The following is a 17,573-nucleotide window of genomic DNA, read 5'->3' as shown; positions in this document are numbered from 1 at the left end:
CTGGGTATAACCTCCATGTGCAAGTCCTGAAATATAAGTAGGGGATTGAGGTGTGCCGCTGCACCACACGGAGGAATGCAGCCCCCTCTGTGTTACTAGGCAATACTTGGTGGTAGAACTCTCACTGATTAGCAGGCTTCCAGTCAGCTAGTGTGTATAATCTCGCTGCCTCTACTCTACCAAATAGTGACTCTAGGGAGTCCGAGTAATGTGTATGCAGGAAGGGGGTATTGTTGAGGCCATGTTATGTCAAGGAGCTGTGTATATTCTTATCAGGTGTGTACGGCACATCCAAAAACGTCATTACTTCATACAGCAATGTATGAAGACCTCCCAAACACTTCCTCCTTCATTTCACAAATACACGTGGTCTCAGTTCTAAACTGTAAGTGGAAATGACATCCATTTCCACTTACAGTCTGCCAAACCCCATGTACTTTTCCTGACAGAATCCCAGTTATTGGTTGATTCAACCACCGCTGATCTCACAGTTGTCAAATTATTTACTGTATGGTTCCTTTTGCTTCAAAGGTGGTACTTGTGCATATGTTCATTCAGATATTCCCTGTCGGAGACTTAGTAATTTGAAATCTCCTCTGGCTTAAAATCTCTCTACCACGTTCTGTCAAATTCATCTGTTGCCTCTATTGTTATCCCAACTCCACTAATCACCTGGAACTCTGAAACTTGACTTTCTCCAATCCAACTTTCCTGTGATATAATTTTCCTTGGTGATTTTAATGTTCACAACTCCTATTGGATGAGGTGCTGATACTTTTAGAATTACTAATGATATTGCACAGATTGTTCGTTTACCTACCAGACAATCCTAACCACACAGTCAACATGGCGCCTCCGTAGCCAGGTGGGAAGGAGCAGCAGTGCGTAGCACACGCTACTTGATTAGACCGGGGTTCGAGCCCGTCACCACCAAATACGGAGGATGCGGAAAGGTCAGAGAATAACCACCGCATATCCCCGGAGCAACATGGCCTTAGTTGCTAATGCTCCTAAAAACCAAATAACATAACAGTCAACATGCTTGATCTTTTTCTCATGGACAACCCTTCTAAGTACATGGTCAAGGTAAGTGGTCCTCTAGGCATCTCAGATCAAAATTTTAGTGTTTACTGTACATATTCGGTTCATAGGCTTTTTTTTTTTTTATAAGTAAATATGGACAGTGGACAGAATAAGGATTTGCGTTTTCAGCTAACTTCTAGTCTTTCACACATCAAATCTGCAAAATTTCTCAAATGTCATGCTCTCTTAAACATATGAGAAAGTACTTCTCTTTCTCATATGAGTAAGAGTTTTGGAAAATATATTTCAAAACATCAAAAAAAAAAAAAAAAAAAAAAGTGCAAGTTATTAGAATATAAAAGCTTGCCTGAAAAGTAAAAAGATTGTTGACTATAATTTTACAAAACTAAATAATTTATTCTGCAAAATTTTACAAAGAATACATTTTAATTTTAATGAACTTTCAATTTAGTTGTTGTTATATTATATAAAATTACCTTCAATAAAGAATAACTTACGTGGCATAACCAATGACAGTATTTCTTTGAACTTGTGGTTTATAAATTATTTCTGGCTTTAATTTTTTGATGTCACTATAATAAGAAAAATGGAGCCCATATAAACATGTTATTGAAATTATTATAACATTAATATGTCAAAATAAAGTTTAAACATATAAACCAGATATTGTTTATATGTTTAAACATATAAACAATATATATACCAGAGTAACACTAAAGACAATTTCTTTAGTATTGGCAGTGCTTTAGTGATGTTACAAATAAAAGAATAATATGAAAGTGGCTGCAGTAGTCATAAGGTGTGTTGTTCATGATATGGAGGGCAGTGGAACAATTAATATTCAAAACTATAGATGCTATAAGCACCTTAAAATGAGGTAGCTGTCATCTCCAATCCTACACTGGTGTGCAAAATTTAAGGACTAGTCAGGTTTTCACCTGTAGTTTCTCATAGGAGTGGCCTGGATATGGGGAAAAGCATACCAAAGGAACCTCATAAGATATAGAAATGATGAAGAAAACAACACAGACACAAACAATGGAAACAAAATGGTACAGAGGGACTTCATTCAAAAATGGCAACATAGCACTGGCTGCCATGATACAGATGCATCACCGCCAAAGATGGAAAAAAAGAAAGAGGTGGTCCTCAGTAGGAGATGTGGCCACCGCTAATGTCAATGCAGGCTTTGCACCGCCTGTCCATACTTAGAACAATGTTGTTGATAAGTTCTTGCGGTAAAGTCGTCCATTCCTCTGTCAGCACCATCTTCAGCTGGTGAAGATTTTCTGGTGGGTGTGGAATTGCCATTAGGCATCTCCCCAGAGCATCCCAATATGTGTTCGATGGGATTTAGATTGGCAGAATGGGTAGGCCAATCCATATGAACAATGTCCTCACTTTCCAAAAGCATATCAACAGCTGCATTGCGATGGGGTGTGGCATTATCATCCATAAACACGAACTCGGGGCCAATGGCACCATGGAACAGATGCACATGGGGAAGGATTACCTCAGTACAGCAGCGTGCACAACTCCAGATACCGTCCAGTATCTGGAGTTGTGTACATCCATCCAAGATAACGCCTCCCCAGACGAGAACACCTCGACCACCAAATCGATTCCTTTCAGTGATGCTTGTGGGGTGATACCGTGTGCCGACCTCTCGCCAGATTGGTTGACATCCAGAATCGCTGCTGAAATTGAATCTACTCTCATCAGCAAAGAGTACCTTAAGTAAAGATTTTGTGGTTTTAACCTTTAGAAATAGTGTTGGTCCTTAAGTTTTGCACACCAGTGTACATACATAGTGGCATTTCAGAATTTTATACCTTCAATGATGGGTTAAAGAGCCATGAAGGATTGTTCTGAATCCACTGCCAACAGAATAAGCTCATTGTTATTTTAATTGTAACCTTTATGAAAGTTAATCAGTCAGTGATTCTCTAGTATTCGTAGTGACAAGCGATGTAAGAAAGCAAGCTTATACTGCAGCAACAAAATAAAAACAAATAAAAAAAAACCAACAACAAAAATATTACCTAATTAATTTGTCCATCCCATCTAATAATATCAAATTCTAACTGTTTAAATTATCCACTTCCAACAATACCAGATGACAGTTTGTTCAAAAATCAATTACTCTTTGGCTGAAAGCAAATTTTTGCACATCCATCCCCCAGATAACCCCTTTTTGAATTTGAGTTTGTCTCCTTTGTGCACTGTATGAGAAAAAGTTAAAGCCTTTAAACATATCAATTAGGTCTCCTTGCAAGTGCCTAATTTCCAAGTGGTGCAATATACAGCACTAAAGTCTTTTGTAGTAAGGTATCTCTTTGTGTTCTTGACTAATCTGGTTGCTCTTCTCTGTGCCCATTCCAAGAGATCTACATCTTTCTTAAAATGAGGCTTCCTGACCTGTATGTAGTACTCATTATGTGGCCTGACCATTGCATTTAAAATTAGATAATATTCTCTTTGTCCATGCTGGCAAAGTTCCCATATATCATTAACAGAACCCAATGAGCTGTTCTGGCAGCTTGTCTGCACTGCTCAGAGAACTGCATATCCGATTACACAATTACTCCAGGTCTTTTTCGTTTTACACTATGGTACCTCAGTTGATATGTTAATCTTGGATTAACACCACCTATATGCAGTATATTGCATGTGTCAATGTTAAACTTCAACCGCCACTTCTCAGTCCATCTGCCTTAATTTTTCTCAATTTTGTTGCAGCAGCATATACAGATTACTTTCATTAACCACACTGCCAACCTTTGTATCAGTAAACTTTGACATTAAGCCTGATATACCTTCATCAATATCATTAATAAATACAGAAAAAAAGGGTCAATCACTAAACCCTAGAGAGCTCCACTAATAACATTAGTCTAAGAAGAGCAGTGTAGCCACTTGATAGCCACTCGCTTTCTTCTCCCAGTCAACCATGCCTTTATTCAAAGCAGTAACTTGACCTTAATGCTAAACTGCTCTAATTTATACAGCAATTTATGTGCAACAATATCAAAAGCTTTTTGGAAATTTAGTATATGATGTCAGAATTATTTTTCCCCTCCAGTTCTTTCATTACTGTGTCATAGTAAGTAATCAGACAGGAAAGACAAGATCTCCTCTTTAACAAATCCATGCTGTGACTGCTGTATAACTGCATTCCTGTCTAGACAGCCTGCATTATTCTTTAACAAGTAACTCCATTATTTTTCTTGGAACAGAAGTAATGCTAACAGGTTTGTAATTTCCCTAATCATGAATCTAAATGAGGCATTGCCTTAATGGGTTAATTCTATTAAGATATGACTACTTGTAGTCCTACTTTGGTGATTGAGGTTGTCACAGTCATTCTCTCAGATGTCTCAGACAAGCTGTACTTGCTACCTCAGAGTCTAAAACGATGATGGAACTGATATTCGGGTGACATTCAAGTCAAGTGGAACTAATTTCAGTAAAGTCCGGACAGTTTGTGACAGCCAAATCCTCTGCTTGCACTTCCAAGATGGTGGGATTGTTAGTAACCCTGAATATAACCTCCATGCACATGCACACTGTGGGTGACCCACCCAGGTGTGAACCAACGTAAGGAGGGGTCGAGGTGTGGCGCCCACACCACATGGAGGAATGCCGTCCGTCTGTGTTACCAGGCAATACTAGGTGGTAGATGACTCTCATCAACAAGTGCAATACCACCACTTTGCTTATTGGAGGCTTGAAGTGGTGGAACCCATGTTTAGTCTCCAGAGCTAAGTTCCAGTCAACCGTTCCCCACCTCTTCCATCATGCAGTATGACTGATGACTTTTGAGGTTATGATAAACATCATGGTGAGATCCAATCTTCCTTACATTTCGAGGGTACAGCTCTAAAATGGTATTTGCAGGAGGGCCACTAGTTAGTACACCAGAACGAACCTATTCGTAACTCTTTAGGAGGCTTCTGGATCAGCTAGTGTATAAACCATGTGTATAATCTTGCTATCTCTACTCTGCCAGATAGTGACTGGAGGGAGTCCGAGTAGTGTGTATGCGGGAGGCCTTGTCGAAGCCATGTTATATCAAGGATCTGGGTATATTCTTACCATGTGTATGCCATATCCAAAAATTTCATTACTTCGTACAGCATGTCCCCCCCCTCACTTTTTCTTATAATTGAATACACCACGAATTGTGAAACTAATAGAGTATACTTATCTGCAAAAAGATCTAAACCTCCCAAACACTTCCTAGTTCATTTCACAAATATACGTGGTCTCAATTCTAATCTCAACGATGTCCATTTCCACTTGCAGTCTGCCAAACCCCATGTACTTTTTCTGACAGAATCTCAGTTATCGGTTGAGTCAACAACTGCTCATCTCAGTTACCCAAATTTTCGCTGTATGATTCCTTTTGCCTCAAAGGTGGTACTAGTGCATATATCCGTTCTGATATTCCCTGTCAGAGACTTGGAATCTACTCAAATCAATTTGGAATCTACTCTCTTTGATCTTCTCTGGCTTAAAACCTCTCTACCTCATTGTGTCAAATTCACCTGTTGTCTATACCGTTCTCCTAACTCCACTAATCACTTGAAGCTCTTTGACTTCCTCCAGTCCAACTTTCCTAACGGTGAGGTAATTTTCCTTGGTGATTTTAATGTTCACAACACCAGCTGGCTTCTGTTTTCTAGTCACACCGACCCAGCTGGTCGAGATGCTGAGGCTTTTTCAATTACTAATAACCTTGCACAGATTGTTCATTTACCTACAAGAATACCAGACAATCCGAATCATACAGCCAATACGTTTGATCTTTTTCTCACAAACAACCCTTCTAAGTACACGATCGAAGTGAGAGGTCCTTTAGGCACTTCAGATCACAACTTGGTGATTATCTCTTCTCCAATGGAGCCTTTATCTCATGGCTATTCCCAACCTCCTATTGTTTGGCATTATAAGAATGCAAAATGGGATGACCTGCGAGATTTCTTTTATTCTTTTCCTTGGTCGGATTACTGTTTCAAAACTTCTGATGTCAACGTTTGCTCAGATCGTGTCAGTGAAATTATTCTTGTAGGAATGGAATCCTTTATTCCACACTCCACTTTAAAATCTCGTCCTTTATCTAAACCTTGGTTTTCAAATAAATGTGTTAAGGCTGTTCAAGAGAAGAACGTTGCATATTGTAATTGGCTTGTTTCCAAATCTTCAGTTTTATTTTCTGCCTACACTAAAGCTCACAACAATTGTAAAGCAGTTATTAATCAGTCCAAACTAGATTTTTAACAGGCTAAGAGTAGAAAACTTGCTTCTTGCCCTAATGGTAGCCGAGCATTCTGGTCTCTTGCCAAACCTATTGGCCGCAACTTTTGCCCATCTCTGCTCCCACCTCTGTCAAAACCTGTTGGTTCCATTGTCACTTCAGCCAAGGATAAAGCTGACCTGCTAGCATCCATTTTTCTTCCTGTATTAATGATCATGGTAAAACACCGCCCACAATTCCCAACACGCTTCATTCAATGCCTCCTGTGGTCTTCCATCAAAAGGATCTCAGAAGGATTTTAAAGAAACTTGATGCTAAGAAAGGTCCCGATGGTATTTCTCCACTTGTTCTCAAAACCAGTGCTCCTGAACTTACTCCTGTTTTTTGCCGCATTTTTTCACTATCTTATTCAAAAGGTGTTTTTCCTTCTGCTTAGAAATTTCCTCATATCCAGCCAGTTCCTAAAAAGAGTGACAAATCCCTCCCATCCAATTATTGTCCCGTTGCAATTACTTCTACTCTTTCTAAAGTGATGGAGAAATCAATTAACTGCCAACTCTTAAACTACCTAGAAACCCTCATCTCATCAACGATCGCCAGTATGGATTCTGTCAGTGTTGATCCACTGGTGATATTCTAGCTTATGTTACCCATTTATGGACTAATTCAATGGAAAGGTTCGGTGAAACACAAGCAGTTGCTCTTGACATCTCAAAGGCTTTCGTCGTGTTTGGCATGAAGGCCTTTTAAGAAGCTTCCATCTTATGGTTTGCCAACTGTTTTTTGTAATTGGTTATCCAGTTTTCTCTCTGATCGATCACTCAGGGTGATGGTAGATGGCTCTCTGTCTTCTAACTTTTCCACTAATGCTGGTGTCCTCCAAGGTTCAGTTCTTTCTCCCACTCTTTTCCTCTTGTATATTAATGACCTTCCACTGACTTGAAATCCTATCCATAGTTTTGCCGATGATAGCACATTGCATTCCACTTTCCATTTTGAGAAACCTTGTCCTGCTCGATCAGCTTCAACTTCTCAAATATATCTAATACCAATTCCTTAAATGCCGATCTCCAGGTAATTCTCCAGTGGGGCAAAAACAACTTAGTTGATTTCAATCCTTCTAAAACTCAGTCTTGTCTTATATTTCGCAAAAAGGATTCTTCTGCTCCTATGCTTATCTTTGGTGACACTCCAATTTCTAGGCAAAATGATATATCTCTTTTGGGGATTACCCTGACTTCTAATCTCTCTTGGCACAAGCACATTACAAATATTGCTTCCTTTGCATCTAAAAACTTGGTTTTTACTCTTTCGCTCTTGTTGTTATTTTTCTTCTAAACAGCTGTTCACTCTGTAGAAATCGCAAATCTGCCGTACCATGGAATATGGTTCCCACATCTGGGTTGGTGCCCCCAAAACCTCTCTCAGGCTTCTAGATTCCATTCAGAAGAGGGCAGTTAGGTTAATTAATGATTCATCTCTAACAGTCTCTCCACTCGCTGTCTCATAGACTTACTGTTTCTGCTGTATGCCTCTTCTACAGATACTTCCATGGGCACTGTTCTTCTGAATTGGCTTCTATAATTCCCGCTCTCTCTTTCAAAACAGTCCGAACACGTGCCGCCACCAGCCAACATCCATTTGCTGTTCAACTTCAAACTCACAGAACCAACTTTTCATCTTCCTTGTTTATTCATTCAACTGCCGTTTTCTGGAACAACCTTCCTTCGTACGTATTTCCTGAAAATTACAGTCTGCAGAAGTTCAAGTCTAATGTCAACAAATATCTTCTTTCGTCTTCTCAACCTCCAACCCAAGCACGGTACTAAGTACTATAGGTTCTAATACCTCTCGTGTTTGGGGTTTTCATAAAAAAAAAAAAAAAAGTAAAAAAAAGTAAAAATATCGTTACTCTGTGATATTTACCCATATAAAGAGCATGATATTCTGGGACCTATACCGATCCCTCGATTGCATGTTTAATTGTAAACTCCTCTTGGTAGTCAGGATGTCCAGGCGATACGAAAATGGAGAAGACATAAGAGATCTTCTTACATGCCTGGACGACATCTTGACCACCGAGAGGAGTTTGCTTGTGATCAAGAGATCAGTTTAGATCTCAGAATGTAATGCTCTTTATACAGGTAAATATCAAGGAATAGCAGTGTTTTTTTAATTGTAGTTATATATTAAAGGTTTGTAATTACTCATGTCACCCTTTGTGAACTTAGGATACATTTGCACATTTCCAGTCGCTGAATTAAAGGACACTTTCATAATTATGGCTAATGGTTTGCTTACCTCTTTGACTACCTCTCTTAATATAATTGGATAAATTCATCTAACCTAGGTGTCTTTTTCACATTTAGTTTCAATAATTTATCTCTTCATCTTTCTTCTCAGTTATCAATAAGTCATTTAGCTCCCAATTTGAATTTGATAATCTTCTGGCATCTTTACCCCTAAAAAATTTCTCACGTGTGAATGTAGATGCAAAATACCTATTCAGTTTGTCATCAATGAGCAGGATTATCAACAGTTAAACCATCATATATAGTGGACTAATGTGATTCATCTCCTTTCTTTTAGTTTTTACATAACTAGAGGAGTCTTTGCTACTTTTCTTTGCAGATGAGAATAATAGTAACATTTTAGAATCACTAAAAATAATTCAAAAGGCAGAAATTATATCAATGGTCAGTTAACAGGGAAGTTAACACAAGTCTAGCAAACATGATTTTGAGTTAAAGATAATTAATGATTAATAACCAATGATAATCTCTATACACTATTCAATGAAAATCATCTTGTTAATATGGATATAAAAATTATACAACTTCAGCATAATTTTCTGATATCATCAGAAAGCACAATTAAACAACACTAATTTCTCTTTAATTGTACATAATATGAACATCTTTTGAAATGTAACACTAAATATTTTCAAAAACGTTAAGTTCTTACACATAATCGGAAGGTATCCTGCGACAAGAATCTATTAACAGTACACTAAGAGCTGGATTCTTTTTTTGCATACTCTCTAATATATTTTCAACACACAAAGATTCACTGGGAAGGCATTTCTCACTGCAGTCTACTGGCTGTAAATAACACTGTCTATTTGGTTCAAATCCATGTCCTGCAAAATAAAAAAGTCCTGGGGGAGGGGGGGGGAAGAAAAACTTTTGAGAAGTATTTCCATAACAAATAAAAAAAATGTTATTTTGATATGATTAATATTAAAAAGTCATCTAATTACAATTATACTTTAAATAATAAAATTAAAACCCTGATCAGCAGAAGCACTTTCATGGCATGCACTATATATAAGATGCATATTGGCATATGTAGCTGATGTGACCATTCTATATTCCATTTTTATGCAATGATTCCATGCACTAACATTCAAAAATCATCTGTGATGTTTTCTGTAATGAGATTTGCATGTTAATATGAGTAATGCAGTTACATTGACATGGATATTATCATCCAGTACACAACAACTTGGCCTGACTATAAATTTGCACTATGTGTAGACATAATACACAATAAAAGACAAAAGTAGCACATCAAAGAACTGGTGTACTATGACCAAAGAAGTCACACTGAAAATTTTCCAAAACATGAAAAATGTAGAAAAACTGCCATATTAAACTAGGTATTTAGGCAACGTATTGTTTGTTCTAAAAATATTATCAAAAATCAGTGCATTATTGCTGTGAAAAGTAATGTGATGTCATGAAACTTCGAGCTGTATAACTAAATAGTGGTGCTTTACAATAAATCCAGACTTTTCTTTCTGTATTTTCATGGAGAACATCTTTATGAAATAATGACCTCCATTTCTGAACTGCCCTATATGCTTTTCCACATGTTATATATCATTATTCTTTTGATAACTGCAGCTATCTAATATAACTAGTACAGGCAAACTCCCTGTATAACACAGAACTTCTACAACACAGCTTTGCTCTAACACGATCTGCAGCCATCCTTGCACAACACGGTACTCAGTTTCGCTCTAATACGGTTAGAGAATTACAGCAAACCTCGCATAACACAGTATTTTTGAGCTTTTGTGCGGGGGAAACCCTGCTATTATGTTGGATGGGATTTTCAACATTTCCATTCCTTTTTGTGAATCTCCACCGTTGACTCGCTTGTCATTATGCTAAAAAATTATTTGGAAATCCCTGTATTTTATTTTGTTGGGAAATCCTCCTGTTACGTTCTGAGCTTTTGAACTTGTGCTTCTTTGAGATCATAAAAAATTGTGACTTCAAAACATGCAGTGCGTGACTTTTAAGGTCATTGTAAGATTATTTTGGTTTTTATTTGTTCATTTATAAATTTTTCGAGTTATGTATTACTAAACTTTGTTCTTAAGAACCATATTGGAACAATTCTTTGTTGTGAATTAAATTCCAGCCCTAAATTATGCCTAAGGAAAGTAAAAAAGCACCACTCAAAAGAAACTATTTCTCTAGAATCAAAGATAAAAATTTTGGATCATCTTAAAAAAAAGGGAAAAGGTATCATATATTGCAAAAAGTTTAAATTTAAATAAAGCAACAATCTGGATCATAAAGAAAAATGAACAGAAAATTAGAACTGCTGTTGATGCAGGATCTTTCATTTCTGTAAATATGACATGTTTACAGTATAAATGTTCTACAACTGTCCTTCCTCAATTTGAATTTATATCCCCTCAGGTTTGTAATCGGAGCAAGAGGAAGAATCCTGTCAGAACTGAGCCTACTCAACCCATTCAAAGCCTTATACATCTCAATCAGATCACCTCATAGGTGCCTAGTCTCCAGATGCTACAATTTGCAGAATTTAAGCCTTTCTTGATAAGAGAATCCCCTTCGTTCCCCTCACCATTCTTGCTGCCCTTCTCTGTACTCGCTCAAGCAACTTTACATTCTTCCTAAAATGAGGCCTTCAGAACTGTATGCAGTACAAAGCATGACCTGACCACTGCCTTATACAAAGGGATAACCACCACCTTTTCCTTACTAGCAAAATTTCTGTATATCATTGACAATATATGACCTGCTCTGGCAGCCTGTCTGCACTTCTCAGAAAACTTCATATCTGACTGCATAATTACTCCCAGGTCTTTTTCATTTGCTACTAACCATGCAGTTGGTACATTTCTCTGGGGTTACTTCTATCGCTATTCAACCTGAGGGGGACATAGATTCAAATTGAGGAAAGACAGTTGTACCAGCAGGTAGTTGATTGCTGGAACAGAATTCCATCTCTTGCTTGTGGAAATTGATAGCTTAAATAAATTTAAGGCTGAAATAGACACACATTTGGAGTGACCAGATTGGTGAAATGGGAAGGTTTTATTATTTTTTTTGGCTGATGCTCTATAAGCTTGCTTTCTTGCATCATATACCTCAACTAATGCTAATGCTAATACCCCATGACCTGCTTTGCAGCCTGCCTGCACTTCTCAGAAAACTTCATATCTGACTGCATAATTACTCCCAGGTCTTTTTCATTTTCTACCACCCTAAGTGTAGTAACACACAGTTGGTACATTTCTCTTTGGTTATTTCTATCCATATGCAACACTTTGCATTTGTCAATGTTAAACTTCAGTTGCCACTTCTCAGCCCATCTGCCCAACTTTTCTAGATTCTGTTGCAGTAGCAACACTACCATTAATGTCATTAACAACCCTGACAACCTTTGTATGACCTGCAAACTTGGACATTAAATCTTATATACCACCATCAATACCATTGATAAATATACAAAACAACAGTGGGCCCAACACCAAACCCTGTGGGACTCCACTAATAACATTAGTCCACGAAGAGCAGCATCTGTTGATTACCACTCTGTCTTCTCCCACTCAACCATCCTTTTATCCATTGTAGCAGCTTGCCCTTAATACCATACTGCTTCAATTTGTACAGTAGTTTTCCATGTGCAACAGTATCAAAAACTTTCCTGAAATTGAAATATATGGTATCAAAATTATTTTTTACATTGTTTCTTTGTAACCACATCATAGCGTCCAATCAAATTTGCCAGACAAGACTTTCCCTTAACAAACCCATGCTGTGTCTGAATCATTATTGAAGTTTTGTCTAGATGACCCTGCAGTGCTTTTTTAAATAGTGCCTCAATTAATTTCCACAGAACAGAAGTTAAACTAACAGGTCTGTGATTACTTGCATCCCCCTTTGATCCTTCTTCTTTGTGAATTGGGGTCACATTTGCACTTCTCTTTTGGATCATCTTAAAAAACAAAAGGGAAAAGGTATCATATACAGTAAACCCCTGCTATTCACGGTTGCTGATTTAATATAAAATAAAACCTAAAAAAATGTGAACTTTAAAGTGCCATGAATATTTTCTGCCATAAAAAAAAAAACATGGGTGCAGCTAAAATCAACTTTCTCGGTAAAAACAGCGCTCAGTGGGTGGGGGAGAGGGGTGACAAAATCACGAGCATGGAAGGTTTCGTGGTTTGTTTTTAATTTATATACTTATAAATTGAATAAATTTATCAATTTATATGCTTACAAAAGTGAAAAATCTACCATTTTGCAGTGTTAGTATAAACAGACTTTTTCGAGTGTGTTAACAGTAAAAGAAAGTGACTTTATTGTGGACAAGTTCTTTTCTAACCCCTACAAAAATATGGCTATGAATAACAAGGGAATTGTGAAAAGATCAAAGAAGGTGATGACATTGACAAGTAAAATTGAGTTATTAGACAAAATTTATAATGGTGAAAGTGTCTCATCTGTGGCAAAACATTATAAAATCAATGAGTAAATGGTACGATCAATCAAGAAATTGGAAGAAAAAATCCACCGTAGTGTCTGTGAAAACGCACTAATTGCTTCAAAAATTTGCTCTGTAACTTGTGATGTTAAATTAGAAAAAATGGAAAAAGCTTTAAATCTGTGGATAGAAGACTGAACTCAAAATAAAATTCCGTTAAGTTCACTCATCATTCGTGAAAATGCAAAACACCTTTATCAACACTAGTGAAACTGGTGATAACACTGGCAGGATAAGGTTTTTTTGCTAGCAAAGGTGCTGGTTTGAAAGATTTGTTTGAAATTTCTAATAAATATTATATTCAATATTAAATTGTTTCTTATTTTCATTTCGATGCCTTATGCTTGTATTTCATTATGTACTTCTATGTACATAGTCATATTATGAAGGTACATATAATACATACATAGACAAAATTGTAGACTAGTTTTTCTTATATATTTCATACTTTGGAACTGAACCCTTTTATTAGTATGGGAGCCATAACTCAGTATTCGTGTTTTCGGTATTCGTGGCATTTCTCAGGAACGTAACCCCTGTGAATAGCAGGGGTTTACTGTATTGCAAAAAGTTTAAATTTAAATGAAGGAACAATCTGGACCATAAAGAAAAATGAACAGAAAATTAGATCCTTGGACTCAGGGAGGTCCCCATGGACTCCCCTGAGTCCAAGGAAGCTCTCATAATTATGGCTAAGGATTTGCCTCCTTTAATATAACTGGATAGATCCCATCCAACCCAGGTGCCTTTCTTATGTTTAACTTCAACAATTTTTCCTCAACTTTGCTTTCATTTATTACAAAAAAATCATTAAGCTCCCTATTAGAATTTAATAAGCTTCTGTACTCCACTTCCCTACAGAATTCCTCATGTGTGAATGTAGATGCAAAAATTTCATTGTTTGTCAGTTATCTAAGCAGGATCATCAACAGTCAAACCATCAATATCAAGTGGACCAATCTGATTCATCCCTTTCCTTCTAAAGTTTAGATAAGTAAAAAAGTTCTAGCTTTTTTCCTTAGCATCGTTTGCCAAAGTATGCAGAGGAATTTCAAAAAATTATTGAAGAGAACGGATACACACCACATCAAGTTTCCAATGCTGATGAGACAGGTCTTTGGTGGACAAAAATGCCTAACAGAATGTTTATAAAAAAAGAGAAAACTGCACCAGGTTTTAAGGCACCAAAAGATCATGTAACATTACTTATGTGCAGTAACACATCAGGAGATTACATGGTAAAACCTATGCTAGTTTATAGATCCTCTAATCCTTATGCAATGAAGGGCGTAAATAAAAACGTGCTATCATTATTTTGGAAAGCAAATAAAAAAGCTTGGGTAACTGCTAATTTATTTAAAGAATGGTTTCTAACTTGTTTTGTGCATCTAGTTTTCAAAGTTTTATTACTATTGAATAATGCCCAGACCATCCAAAAGGTTTAAGTCATCCAAACGTTGAAATGATGTTCCTACCATCACAGTTGTATTAGGTTAATTCAACTTCTTTAATTCAGCCATTAGATCAGGGCATTATATCTAACTTTAAAACTCATTACATCAGAAAATCTATTGAAGTGATGTAGGCATGGAAAGATTTTTCAATTGTGGACTGTATTGGAATCATAGCTTTATTGCTCAAAGAAGTAAAACTGTCAACATTAAATACATGTCGGAAAAATGTATGGCCAGAGTCAGTCCATTCAGGATATATATTTGAACCGGAGAAAACTGAACCAGTGAGATAGAACTTGCTAAGTCGGTAGGAAGAGAAGTTTTGATGATATTACTACTGAAGATATTCAAAAAATTACCGGCAGAAAAAGAGGCCGGCAAAGCAGATTTGGTGGAAATGGCATTGGAGTTAAATCAAATCAATTTAGAGGATGATGGTGCAGATGAAAATTCTGAAGTTCCAAATTTTACACTAAAAGCATAAACTTAGCCGAGCAATTAGAATCTTATTTTTTGAATGCAGATCCTTCGACTGAAAGGAGCACAAAGTTCAAAAGGGAGCTTCAAAAATGCTTAGCTCCATACCATGAAATTTACAAAGATCTATCAAGCAAAAGCAAACAAACCCAGATTACTGATTTTTAAAGAGAGCAGAAGATATACGAAATCTGGATGCTGAAGAAGAAAGCTCAGAAGGTGAAGATATTCTGCAAAAGAGAAAATGTTCTCGTTTGATTGTGCTTAGCAGTGATGAAGAGGAAGAAAATTAAATGAATGTACATTATCTGGCATATATGTATCACAGTTTGTAAGACGTTTGTTCAGTTATTACTATTTTATAATAAAAATTAAGTTTCCGATAATTATAAAAAAAAAAGGCTTATTTTTGTTAGCTTTTGAAACGTAATCCCCTTTTTGCACTGGTTCTTAGTACTCTATAATGCGGCTTAGTACTAGATGGGATGTTATAGAAACCTAACTACCGTGTTATACAAGGGTTACCTGTACTGCATTAATCCTAAAGTTAGTATAAATTATTGATTCTCAGCATAATTTCCTTTGGCAAAATCAAAAAGATTACTACTTTGTTAAAATTATTTGGTTAACTTGCTTTTTTTTAAAAAAGATATAGGGGGAATGAAGGGTGATTTATTAGATCACCAGTCTCACTCTGAAGCCTGCATTTGGCTGCTAATGCTCCATCTTCTCACAAAAAGTTACAAGGTGCAACAGTAGGAAAAGGAAGTATGTAGTGTTTTGATAACGCTAGTCTGCACAGATTTTGATGTTTCCAAAATTCAGGGTGTGCCTGAGTGTACTTTTAGTGCTAATTCCAAAATTCCAAACAGTTTTTATCTATCATGTATAGCTTTTTTACAAACAGTAAGAACTGCATTTTTAGATGCACATTTCACGTATGTGACATACTACTTCCTTTGTGACTGACAGGTATATATGTGCCCGGACACAATGAGACCTGCAAATCAGATAGCTATATAAACCTGTGAAGTGTTTCTGGTGCAGTTATACCAATTAGTACCTACTTCTAACATGATTTTTATATTCTGTGACAATGGCAACTAGTGATTCTGTGAACAATCCAAATATATTTTGTTACAGTTGTGGAAAAACAAAAGCAGGATAACAGGAAATAACATCATTTGTGAAAAATGTATATGATGCACATTTTGGAATTAAATTAGGCGATCAAGATAAAAGTTGTCCCCCCCCCTATAAAGTGTTCTATACATGTGTGGAAGACTTTCAATTGTGGAAATGTGGTAAAAGGAAAGCCATGACATTTTCCATTCCCATGCTGTGGAGAAAACATTGGGATCACATTAATGACCACCACTACTTTTGTTACTGCATTGTGTACCCCATAGATCTGAATAACCAGTACCACCTCCATAAACTGTTCTTGAACCTATGCCATCAAATCCCAAATCTGACATTTGTAATCTAGACCAAGCTGTCCAAACCTTAGGTAATCCGAGGGCCACATTAAAAAAATATATATATCAATCCAAGGGCCGCATCCAGAAATTAAAATATTTGGAAAGTCCTAACATTAGGTTTGGCCAGGTTTAGCAAGCATTTCTAAAATTTCGTAATAAAGGAAAGTCATGTTGCTTATAAAAGTTTTTGTTGAAACAGTAGACAAGGTACAATTGTTTATAATTATTATTTCGTTTTAATGAGAGCTCTGCGGTTGTTCGTTTTCATTTATTAACATAGCTATATCAATATCAATGCTTGCAGTTGCCAATCACAGTAAATGTGAAAGTGATTTATCAGTCAATGAACATCTGTATTTGGATTTTATGAATTTCATCATTGAAAAAAGAGCTTTGGCAAATATATGTGCTGCTGAGCATTGAGCACATCTTGAGTCCAAAGTCCCTCCATTTCGGATAGCACCCTCTTGTAATAATTTAAAAGAACTTCTTTTTCAATTCTGCCAGTATAAAAAGGATCAGATTGCAAATCGCACAATTCCAGTTGGAGGTCAGATCTTATGTTTTCAATGCTGACAGTCAATGGTATGAATGAAAACTGAAATATTTTCAATTTCCTTAATATCGCCAAATCGATTCTCAAAGTCCTCCATGACTGTTTCAATGCCTTTATATGAGCTGAAAACGATGTTCTCTCAAAGTTCTTTATTTCTTCAAATTGTATTTTGCAATTAGGAAAAAAAAGTAAAAATATTATTGGCCAATGTTGATTTCAAAAGCTTCAATTTACTTTTAAAACTATTCATATGACCATATAAGTTGGCAATATTCTGTTGTTTGCCCTGCAGCTTTAAGTTCAACTCATTCAAATTGTTGGTCATATCTGTTAAAAATGCAAGATCAGATAAAAAGGTGGGATCTTGCATTTGATTTTCAAGTTCTGTTGTGTCCTATGTTCTTAAGAAATATGCGTATTTATTTCCGAATGGCAAAAAAGCACTCCAGACATTTTCCGGCACTTAACCAGCGAATATCAGAATGGAGGAGCAA

General features: G+C 36.5%; 1 protein-coding gene across 2 annotated transcripts in view; it reads right to left on the bottom strand.

The window, feature by feature from the left end:
* Window positions 1-17,573, bottom strand: part of LOC150091601 (mucosa-associated lymphoid tissue lymphoma translocation protein 1-like) — a 143,114-nt gene that overhangs the window by 45,497 nt on the left and 80,044 nt on the right. For both annotated transcript variants that reach the window (XM_090384838.1, XM_090384845.1), the window contains exons 10-11: window positions 9,266-9,458; window positions 1,542-1,616 (exon numbers count right to left, since the gene is read on the bottom strand). In XM_090384838.1, coding sequence (XP_090240964.1) covers window positions 1,542-1,616; window positions 9,266-9,458 — 268 coding nt within the window. The remainder of the gene's footprint in view (window positions 1-1,541; window positions 1,617-9,265; window positions 9,459-17,573) is intronic.

This window comes from Mastigoproctus giganteus, chromosome 1 (genome assembly GCF_048544385.1).
Source record: "Mastigoproctus giganteus isolate SK-2022 chromosome 1, ASM4854438v1, whole genome shotgun sequence".
NCBI lineage: Eukaryota > Metazoa > Arthropoda > Arachnida > Uropygi > Thelyphonidae > Mastigoproctus > Mastigoproctus giganteus.
This window is presented reverse-complemented; position numbering and strand designations above follow the sequence as displayed.